General features: G+C 45.2%; 1 protein-coding gene across 1 annotated transcript in view; it reads right to left on the bottom strand.

The window, feature by feature from the left end:
• Positions 1 to 1858: 1858 nt before the first annotated feature.
• The window catches only part of gli3 (GLI family zinc finger 3), a 90337-nt gene continuing 81523 nt past the window's right edge, over positions 1859 to 10672 (bottom strand). The window contains exons 11-15 of the mRNA XM_032503403.1: positions 8544 to 8693; positions 8268 to 8432; positions 7860 to 8147; positions 6266 to 6659; positions 1859 to 5719 (exon numbers count right to left, since the gene is read on the bottom strand). Of these exons, the coding sequence (XP_032359294.1) occupies positions 3336 to 5719; positions 6266 to 6659; positions 7860 to 8147; positions 8268 to 8432; positions 8544 to 8693 (3381 nt within the window). The 3' untranslated portion in view covers positions 1859 to 3335. The remainder of the gene's footprint in view (positions 5720 to 6265; positions 6660 to 7859; positions 8148 to 8267; positions 8433 to 8543; positions 8694 to 10672) is intronic.

The raw sequence follows: 10672 nt of genomic DNA on the forward strand, positions 1-10672 counted from the left end.
CCCCCCACCCCTAACCAAGGCTTCAAGCCACAGACGCTTGAGCAGAAGGATTAGATGCATATTATGTACTCCTTGAACAGGATTTGTTTCTTTCAAAGCAGGTAGTCATTGTTTTCTGTTGCTGGACATTTCCATGTTTTTTTACCTTCCTCCCCCTCCAGCACTCTGGCTAGGTCCTGGCTCTTAAGGCTCTCACACTCAAGTGCCTCCTGTATGAGCCTAGTGTGTTAAAACACCCAACAATGCAGGCCTATTGAAACCACACCTGTGACCCGCCTCTCCCATTGTTGTGTATATAGTCCATAGTTACTGTCATTTCATGTGTGATTAATTTGTTAGTTTTTTTCCATCAAGTGGTAAAAACAATTTGTGATTTCAATAAAGAATAGTTGTGGAAACGCTGATGAAAGAGCACCTTCAGTATAAGACAACTTTTAGTAATAAAATGTTTCCTATTGTATACAAACCCCCTTTCTTCATTTAATCTCTAACATGTTGGCATGATGAATAGCCTGACGTGATGTACCTGTACATCCTGCTGTAAAATTGTTGAAAGTGTTTGTTAGGAAGCGAAAGTTATGAAAAGTGTACAGATTTCAACACTGGCTGTTGTCAAAAATTGACTTTTTTATGTTCGTACCCAACTAAGTGCAGTCCAAAGAAGGCACAAAAGTAAAATGGGCAATTGCTGCAGCATCAGAGCATTGAAGTAAAAACCGTCAATTTTTTTTTGCCAGTTAGTGCAATTTACCTGCCTGATATCAGAGAGAATTTTTGACTCGTTGCACTCTGGAGTGGGTGGATTCAAAGGTCTGGACCCAGGCAAACAATTTACAGCTCTCATGCTCCATCTCTGCAGTGGAAACGGTGCCCTTCATTTCTGTTGAATGATTATGTTGAGCTGCTAAAACGTATCATGGATAGTTCTCTGTCGAAGCGCTCTGTTTGTATGAAAAACATTAAAAGAACTTCTGACATGAGCTGATGGGATGTCAGCCTGTAATTGTGGGTACATGTGGGCTACAGTGGCATAACTACTGGTAAAAAATTCAGTGTGAATGAGCAGGGATAACGATACCTACTGACTTTAATCTTAACTCAGACATGACTGCTATTAATGTGAATGTGTAACCAAACATGTTTTTTTAATCATGTTATCAAATTCATAAGGATGAAATTCAAACTGCATAGCGCACGCCTTACAATGCAGTTGTAGTTTCTTGAAATGATCAGAAGAGGGCATCACAAGCCCTGGATATTCTCTGTGAATTAAGTCACTGATGATGACTGGTCTTGGAACTTTTATTTTTTATAACAGGAGTATATTACCAAACAAAATGTAAAGTTACATCAAGCCAAATGTTTATTTACTGTATTTTTATCAAGTTGCATTACATGTTTTCTTTTGGATGTGGTCTGACGAGGAAATCAGTATGATTTATAGTAATAAAAGGAGTGTGTTGTCTCCATAAAGACATAACTCAAACCAAGTTTCATATATTATCAAAATCAGCATATTATAAAGAAGAAAAGAGACTTAAAATATAATTTCTTTTTAATGTCTTTTTTTCATTTTTTTTATTAAAACCATACAAACATTTGTAGTCAGTTATAAAAGAGCGAAGTGGCTCTTCTGGCGGGGCCGCAGTGCTGGGCACTTGAAGCTCCGCTCTAAGCCAGATCTGCCTGGCCTTTACCCAGGGCCTGGGAATCCCTGCTCTCAAAGTCAATTCTTTATTGGCCCCAGGATATTCCCCATTTCCTCTGCTAAACCTAATGAAAGAGTATTGTATTTACACATTATATATAAAAGAGCACAATAAATGTGGGGAAAAAAGTAGAATGCATTTCGCAAATCTTAACTTTTCTGATAGTCAGACTTTTATTATATAAATGTTCTATCGTTTTATCTTTTTTCAGGTCTCACAAGACACTTTACATGTTTATTTTTTATTCATTTTTCATTCACAATGGAAGATTGGCAGTGATCTTTCTCTTTACCGACAGGACGTATAAGGCACATACCTCAGTGTAATTTCCTTCTTTCAAAGGAAATGATTTCTACTTCTTTGAAGAAAAAATACGCCATCAATGCACAGCTACAAAAATGACAAAAAATACAAAAGGACAGTAAAACAATTTTTTCCTCATTGCTTTGACGTTGGATAAAAGGTAAACTACTCAATATTCTGTGTTCAGTCACATCAGACTGCAAGGCAATACTAACACTGTTGACAAAGTCACTGCGATACTTGATGGCAGTACACATTCTGAATTTAAGAGCTTTGGAAAAAATAATACAGATGATTTCCTATAAAAACAAAACATCACTTTACAGTATGTATCATTATGAGAGGGAAATTCATGTGCTGTGGACCACTGTTGGTCATTAAGACAGATTAAAAACATAATATCTATTTATGTTAGCATACATAAAGCACCAAATGGGACCTTTGATCATCAAGGATGAAAGTATGTCCGTTTTCATATCAGCTCCGAACAGCCGTGCAATCCAACGTCAATAATCAGATTATCACAAACAGAATATAAAAACACTGTTATATACACTTGTGAGTACCTTACCAGACTAACTAAATCAAGCCATTTAGATATCAAGGAGACGACTATCTACGGTGCCTTGAAGACTCGAATGTGTTCGATACCATACCGCAGTTACAGTTACTCTTGACAAAAACACCACTTGGTAAAACTTGTTAAAAGCACTGAAACATTTACAGATTCACAAAAGTAACATACAAAACAAAATGACAACAAATGTAAATACACCACTTATTCAAACCTATGATATATAAAGTTATCATCAAGGCCTTTTAAATGACCCATGTCTGACCTGCTGCGGCTTCGTACCTGGGGGATCAGAACGGTAGATACTTGGCACACGGGCTAGTCTATGCACGTGTATGGACAGTGTTCATGTTTAACCTTGAATACATGCATTTTTACTGACAGCGTGTACAGCAAAAACAGTGGTAATACACCGAATACTGTTTTAAAGAAGTGATCGTTTGCTCACCATCACATAGAAATACAAAGAGAAGAGCTTCCAAAAATAGCCTACATTCCAGAAAAGGAATACAACCATTTATCTATACATACTTTTGACACATCCCCTTTCTGTGTGGGATGACTTTTTTACAAAATAAATGGGTTTTACAACTCCCTGTTCCAGAACATTAAAAGTACATAATAAAGTTCTCATAATTGCCACTTTGGTCTTAAAATCTTCACATACACCAGAGTTTTTCTCTTTCTTTTTTCCATTTTTACTAAGGGAGGAGAAAGCAGAAAGAAAGAGAGAGACAGAGATAGAGCAGCTACTGCATGATAGCCAGGAACTTGCTCTCCTCAGCCAGTGTGGTGAGTAGAGAGCTCATGTCTCCGATCGCCATGTTTTTTAGGCCGGGGGCCACACTGTGGAAGGTCGCGGATGCTCGAGGTGTGGTCAGGCGTGATGAGGTCCTGGACAGTCCCTGGAAGATGGAGGGACTCAACACCCCTGATACCAGGCTACCCTGGTCATAGCCATCCTCCAGCATGACACCAAAGTCCAGACTTACCCCCTCATCTAATATACCTGGCACATTGCCATCCACTGTGCTGGTCACCTGGTCTGCACCAGGGGAAAGAAGGCTACCCGAGTTCCCGCTGCCACCGCCTTGTCCCACAGACTCTGCCATGGAGTCCAGCAAACACTGGTCCTCCAGGACAGGGAACGAGGAGGCCTTGAGATCCGCTGGTTCGTACGAGAGGCAGTCGCCAAAGCCCTGCTCTAAGTACCCATGGTCTGTGGCCTCCAGTTTTAGCACAGATACCTGATGTGCAAGGGAGCAATGATCCCCACTTCTCTGCAGTTGTTGCTGCTGGTTAAGACTAGCCTGGATTTCACCGGAGTTCTCAAGATTGAGGTACTGCTGGGTCCTGACACAGTTCCTGTAACTGTTGTTCGGTGGGCGAGGGACATGCACCTGCCGGTTGTGATGAAGCGCAGTTCCCTGGGAGAGGCTGGGGAGGTTGTCCATGGAGGCCCTGGTAAGGATTAGGTTGTTCCCGATCTGGCAAGAGGTGCTACTGTTGTGGTTCGGTTGGAAGTGGCTCTGCTTTTGAGGTCCATTTGAGGCCTGCTGTTTGGAGGCCTGTGGAAGATGCCCTTCAATGATCTGGGAGTAGTTAGGCCTTCCAAAGGTGTTTGAAGAGTTGTGAGCAGTAACTCTCATCTCCATGCAGGAGTTAGGCGATGTCTCTAGCTTCACCCCAGGGTTGTCACAGCAAGCACTTTGAGACTCATTAGCCTGGGCACAACTGTTCTGGAAATCAGAGGGCACTTGCTGCTGAACCACCATGTTTCCAAACCTGCCAAAAGGTGCAGATGCCGGTCCAAATTCTGTGCCCGACCACTTTCCACACTGTGTCTGGTGGTTTTGTTCCCTCTGAGGAGACCTGTCAACACTCCCTGAGCTCACTTCATTCCACTGGATGGGAAGCTGGATGGGGCCCGTCCGCTCGGCTGCCTGATGCGGCTGGAGATTTTGGGGCCCAGGGAATGCCATATTCAACCCCGAAGTCTGGATCTGTTCAATCTCCTCCATAGATGGAAGGGAGGTGTCCCTCTGGCTAGAAGCTATTTGGTCCTCAATGTGCATGTAGGAGCCACCATCCACCTGAACCTGGGAGTGGAGATACTGCACCAGGTCATCTGGTAGTATATCCTCATCCTCGAGCGACAGACCAGCCTCCCCGTCATCCTCCATGGCCAGGGCTTCTAAGGCTGCGTGTTCTGCGATGCTAGGAGTGTACGGTGAGTGCTGCAGGCCTCTCTGCAGGTTGCCCTCTGAGCGTGTGTAGTTCTGTAGGCTAAAGCTGCGAGTTTCAGGTGTAGAATAATGAGACAAAGGTGGGAGAGGGTGTAGGTTGTTAAGGCTGTTGAAGCGTTGTACTGGGGGCAGACCGCAAACATCCCGAGCCTGCGTCCGCACTGGGTCACTGGCCCTCCGGTTCCCGTTCAGTGGCCCCTCGCCAGGATAGAGGATCCTCCTCCTTTGACCTGCATGTCCCATGTACCCATTCGTATACCCGTTGGTGCCATCACTGCAGCATTGTGGCCTGACCAGAGGCGGCAAAGAGTGGTTGCTACCACCCTCATCCATCATGGCCATGCGAGTCTTCAAGCTCATGCGCTCCATGTTGGGAAGAGGCGTGGGAGGTGGGCCGCCAGTTGCTGCTGCATACTTGGCTTTTAGGTGGTAGTGCTGTGCTGGGGTTAAAGTGAGCATCCCCCGTGATCCCCCTCCTCCCCCCATACCAACTCCTCCTACACCTCCACAGCCCCCACCAGAGAGTATCCCCCCACCCCCTCCTCCTGTCCCACCTCCATAGTGGCTTGCCTCGCTGGACCGGCGGGAGGCATCAGTGGAGATGGGGTCGTAAGAGTCAGTGGAGCTAAGGTTGTGGAGGCGGCGGTGGTGGCCGGCTGCCATCGTACCCTCACTCTGGGAAGCCTGGCTGGAGCGTCGACTGGAGAAGCAGGGGGAGATGCCTGAGGAGCGCCGACTGCTGCTCAGGTAGGCTGAACTGGTGGCGCTACCACTGCTGTCACGCCGGTCTCGGAGAAAATTGAGCACTGTTAGCTCTGTGCTGCTTAGCTCAGCATGAGCAGGTGGCTGAGGAGCAGACACCCCCCACTGCCTGCCCAGACAGGATCCTGGGGAGGAACACAGAAAGAGAAAAAGGAATGAGAACAGTTGAAAAGTAAACAAGGATATTAAGTGGTGAAAGTGAGATTACAGGAGGATGAGAGAGAAAAAGCCAAATTATTTAAATGTAAGTGCGGAGAGATCCCTCAAACAGATGTAGCCATCGACAACAGGCAGCACTTGGCCATGAAACACTGTTACATGCTATTTTCTCTGATATGATATACGGCTTGATATTGTTCTGATACCATTTTCCAGCGGAACAGTACATTTTAAGCATTTGTTTTGCCTGAATGCTTCATCCAAAATGGGCAAGATGGAATTCAGGATAATTTACGTGCGTGATTTATACCTGCATTTGTGGTGATGTGTAAATTCTGTGTACAGGTGCTTCTTAACAGTAAAAATGCCCACACAAGCTCAACCACAAAAAAAGGATACTACATGCTGCCGTGAATTTGTGAGGGTTGTTTACTTTGGTAAAGGGTTTTAATAGCATTTAGAAAAAGGTTGGATCTCAAATTCCAAACAAATGTTTAAAAGATTAAACTTACCCTTCCCCAGGATGTTGGGTAGTGTGGAAACTTTTGGGGGCGGTGTAGGGGACAGGGGCCCCGGCCTGGGCAGCGCTCCATTCACCTGCTTTAGCCTCTCCATCTTGATGTGCTCCATCCAGCGCAGGGGGCGGCCTATACTTCGCCTCGCCTGCAGGGTCAGCATGGCCGCCGTTGCCGTGGAGACTGTGGAGTCCATGATGGGAGCTGGCTCCCCCTCACACTCCTCCTCCACCTCCTCTTCGTTTTCCTCTTTCCCCTCGTCCTCCTCCAGCCCCTCCCCTGGCGAGCGTCCCGCGCTCACAGCAAGCTGGACTCCACCGCTGGGATAGGTGCTGACGGGGGACTGGTCACTGCTGCATGTAGACTGACCGCCAGGGCTTGGCTGAGACGTCTGACAAACCAGACAAGAAGAAAATATTGAGAGAAGGGAGGGAAGAAAGAAAAGTGTATTTCAGGAAACACAAGGGTAGATAAGCAGTGTCATATGTCACAAACAATGATACAATGTAAACTTTTGAAAGATGTATTCCATATAACATTAGACAATGATCATAAAAAAATGAAAGGCCATTATGAAAGATAACTGCATTCATGTGTTCATGTAATCATCTTGCAAATTGTTGCAGTTTGAGCTGGTCGTCCAAACTACAGAACCAACTGCTGCATTTATCGTTTTAGAAAAAAAGAGGTGTTTGGAAGACATTGCTTTGTACATTATTGGGGCATGAGTAATGCCTCCCCCCCTGAGCCAGTCAGGACAAACACACACACACACACACACACACACACACACACACACACACTCACACATACACAAAAAAAAAGAGGAATCATGTTTTGGGTTTTTCAGAGGATAGGCAAATAGGATAAAGGCCTCTTGTGAGAACGGCTAGAGCCTAATTAGGTTGTTTACTGAATTTTAGAAACTATGTTGCACTGAGGAATAATGGAATTACTTTTTTGGCATCAAGTGTCAACAGTGTTTAGAGGGTACTGTTGAATAAATGTGGCTGCACAATGAAGCCCTGGGCAGTGTGAGGCATACTTTCAGTGCCCTCAGAGTCCTGCCCAAAGGCACGGACATTGCTCAATAAAAATGCCTTGGCTTTGGTAAATATCATTGCCACTCTTGAAAGTGTTGTAAATTGACAGGGATATATATATTTTTTTGTGAATGTCAGGGATGAGGAAAACCTACAATGAGAACAAATCTGCTGTGTTTTGGGTGAAAGTCAAGCAGTTGTGATGGGACGAAAAAAGACAATAAACAGACAATAAAACGATGAGCAAGACGGGAAAAACTGTGAGACTCGGAAAGAATGTTACAATGTGAAGGGATACCTATCTCACCTGATTACCCACTGTCCTTAGAAAGGGAAGGAGAGAAATGCCGAAGCATTGGATAGGAAGAAAAATGTACTCATTAGAAGAATTCAGTGTTAATTTGCATGCTTCCCAATTCAATGTTAAGTCACTAAATAATATGCAATTAAACTAACAATGTTAAAGTGAAGGAATTAGTGGTAAAAGTATAAGAAAAGAATCAATATAAATGTAAAGGTGTGTGTGTCAGCCTTAAATAAAGTCTTACCATAGGCTTCTCTGTCTTGATAGACTTGACCTGCAGACATTCATCCTGTTTTGAGGTAGCATGGTTGTACTCCCTTTGGTCCGTATACCCGCCCAGGGGCAGTTGCCCTGGTGACCGGCCCTGGCCGTTGCCCCCAGGCTCCCTTTGGGGCGGAGGACGCGGGTAATCTCCACGCTGTTTCTTGGTGACGTGAGCCTCCGGCCCGTGCACTGTCTTCACATGTTTGCGTAAGGAGCTCGGGTCCGTATAGCGTTTGGTGCAGCCTGGGATTTTACACACATACGGTTTCTGAGAATGAAATGAGAAAGACGAGCTGTGAGAAACACAATGCTTGTCAACACCACATGCAAGCAGCAAAGTTGAACGAGCATACTGTGACTGTCTGAAAAAAAAGATGTGTGTCAGTACCTCATTTGAGTGTGTGCGATTCTGATGTTTGGCCCGGTCTGAGGCATTGGAAAAAGCCTTGTTGCAGCCTTCATGTTCACACACATAAGGTTTCTCTCCGGTGTGCGAGCGTAAGTGAGTTTTCAGGTTTTCCAGACGGGAGTAGGCCTTGGCACAGCCCTCAAACTGCAGGAAGAGAGAGAAAAGAGGAAGAGGACATCATTCATACAGACTGAATCTCATGTTATCGGGTTATATGTAGAATAGTTTGTCATTTGCAAATAGGAGTTTCCTTACTGTGCACTTGTGAGGTTTTTCCCCAGTATGTCTGCGCATGTGGACCACCAGCATGTATTGTGCCTTGAAGGGCTTCTGCTCTCGAGAACATTCTTCCCACCGACACACAAACTCCTTTTTCTCCCCATGGATGTGGTCGTTGTTGATGTGCTATAAAGGAAGATGACAGAACTTTAACCAAAGCAATCAAAGTTTTATTATAAGCTAAGTAGTATAATGTAATCTTGCCTTGAATTGATTTGTTGTTTAGCTGGAGGAATTCTTGCTCTGCAGCATAAGAGACAAATATAATATATTCTCTTTCCTGTTTTTCATTTCTTTTTTACATGGTGCTATCTCTCTTTTATTTCTTTTATCTCATTTCTCTTAACTCTTTCCTCCCTTCCTCTTTATCTGCCTCACTCTGTTGACTCGAGAGTCTCAGTGTCCGATCCCAGCAGGATTTTCAAATAAAACCCTGTCACTTTCGCATCACATTGGGGCCCTCTCCCCTCCATGACAAATGCTGACAGTTGTGCTGCCGTGGCAACTTCCAATCTGAGGCTTAGGCAGGAGGGGAGGTGGGAGGTGAGGAGATACAGCGAGACATCAAAAGTCATGGCATCTGAAATGCGAAGGCTTTCAAACTCCAGCCAAGCATTATATCTGTGAGCACCACCTTTCTCTTGCTCCATCCCCTTCTTTCTCTCTTCCCTCTTTATTTTCTTTTTCTCACTAACTATCCTGTAAGAGGTGGATGTTACAGAGGAATGGACCCTCTAGGGACAAAGTCAACATCTGGCTCAACACTGTGGTGGCCTCTGAAGTGCCTTTCAGGGAGCAATTTAAACCCAGGGAGACAGACACAATATCCTGACCAAAAGAAACCGGTATTATTACATTCCTGAGCAGCCGAGAAGAGTCGTTTTACCTTGGGGGTGAATGAAGAGGGACAGATGAAAACAGGAGAGAAGGAAGGGAGATAAATAGAGACTTGACTTTAAATGCTCTTAAATGTCTGGGGAAAACATGCTTTCTTTGAGCACTTACTCGCAAGATTGTGGACCTATAAAACATAAAGCACCAAAGCAAATAAAGAATCCAGGGCCAGTTCCCCTTCCGGGCATGACACTGCTGTGACAATGGCATCTTTGTACCTTCCCTGCGCTCTGCCCACTGGCCAGATCATGACCCCACATATCATCATAACATGACATCCAACAGAAACCGCCCTATTTTCAATCTACCTCTAAGACATGTTGAACCCGAGTCGGCCACTGCACACTTCTCAGTAATACTGAAGGGGGAGTATCGACAAATGAGTCAGCGCAGTAACAGCAGGGTGCGACAGCAAAAGCAAAGAGTAAAATGTACATTAATATATCTGCAAAGGACCTCCATTATTCTCACTTGACATTTTTTTAATTCTAAAGTGACAAAACAAGACTAATTCCACAGAAGATGATTGGGGTCTGGATGACCACAGACGTTAGTGAAGTTTCCCCAAGATTGATCTCCTCCCCACCTCGGTCTGAGCCTCGGAAAACCTGACTCGTCTTCTCTTTTTCTTCTCTGTGAGGGAATCCCTGTGGCAAGCAATCGGTCTGTTGGAAGCAGCATTCAATATCCCCCGGCTGAGAGCGATGGGAGAGCACCATGGTGTTGGATCACGGGGGTGGCTGGCACAACACCAGTGCATGCACGCACTTACACACTCACACGGACACACACTTGCGCCGTGTTTGTACAAATGAAGGAGGTCGTTGACGGGTGTGATGCATGAGCCTCTGAGCTGACAGAGAGGGGGACAGACAGCACGGGGAGAGGGGCTGCCGAGAAACTTAATGGCATGATCTAATGGCAATTCTTATTGAATCAATAATCTCCATGCTGAGCAGACAGGCCACGTCGACCGGCTAAATCGACAAACAGGTGCTGATAGCAGTGGCACGGCAGGTTATTCATCTTCCCCCTGCCAGCTTATCGGCCAACAACTGTAAAAACGCCACCAAGATGGATTTAGAGGGGAGTCGCACGACAGGGAGCGTCGGGGACATGGACACAGGGGACACTGAAGATGTGTGTGTGACGTAAGAGAGGTGCGTGTGCACACACACACACACACACACACACACACACACACACCCCCC

Source organism: Etheostoma spectabile, chromosome 22 (genome assembly GCF_008692095.1).
Source record: "Etheostoma spectabile isolate EspeVRDwgs_2016 chromosome 22, UIUC_Espe_1.0, whole genome shotgun sequence".
Taxonomy (NCBI): Eukaryota; Metazoa; Chordata; class Actinopteri; order Perciformes; family Percidae; genus Etheostoma; species Etheostoma spectabile.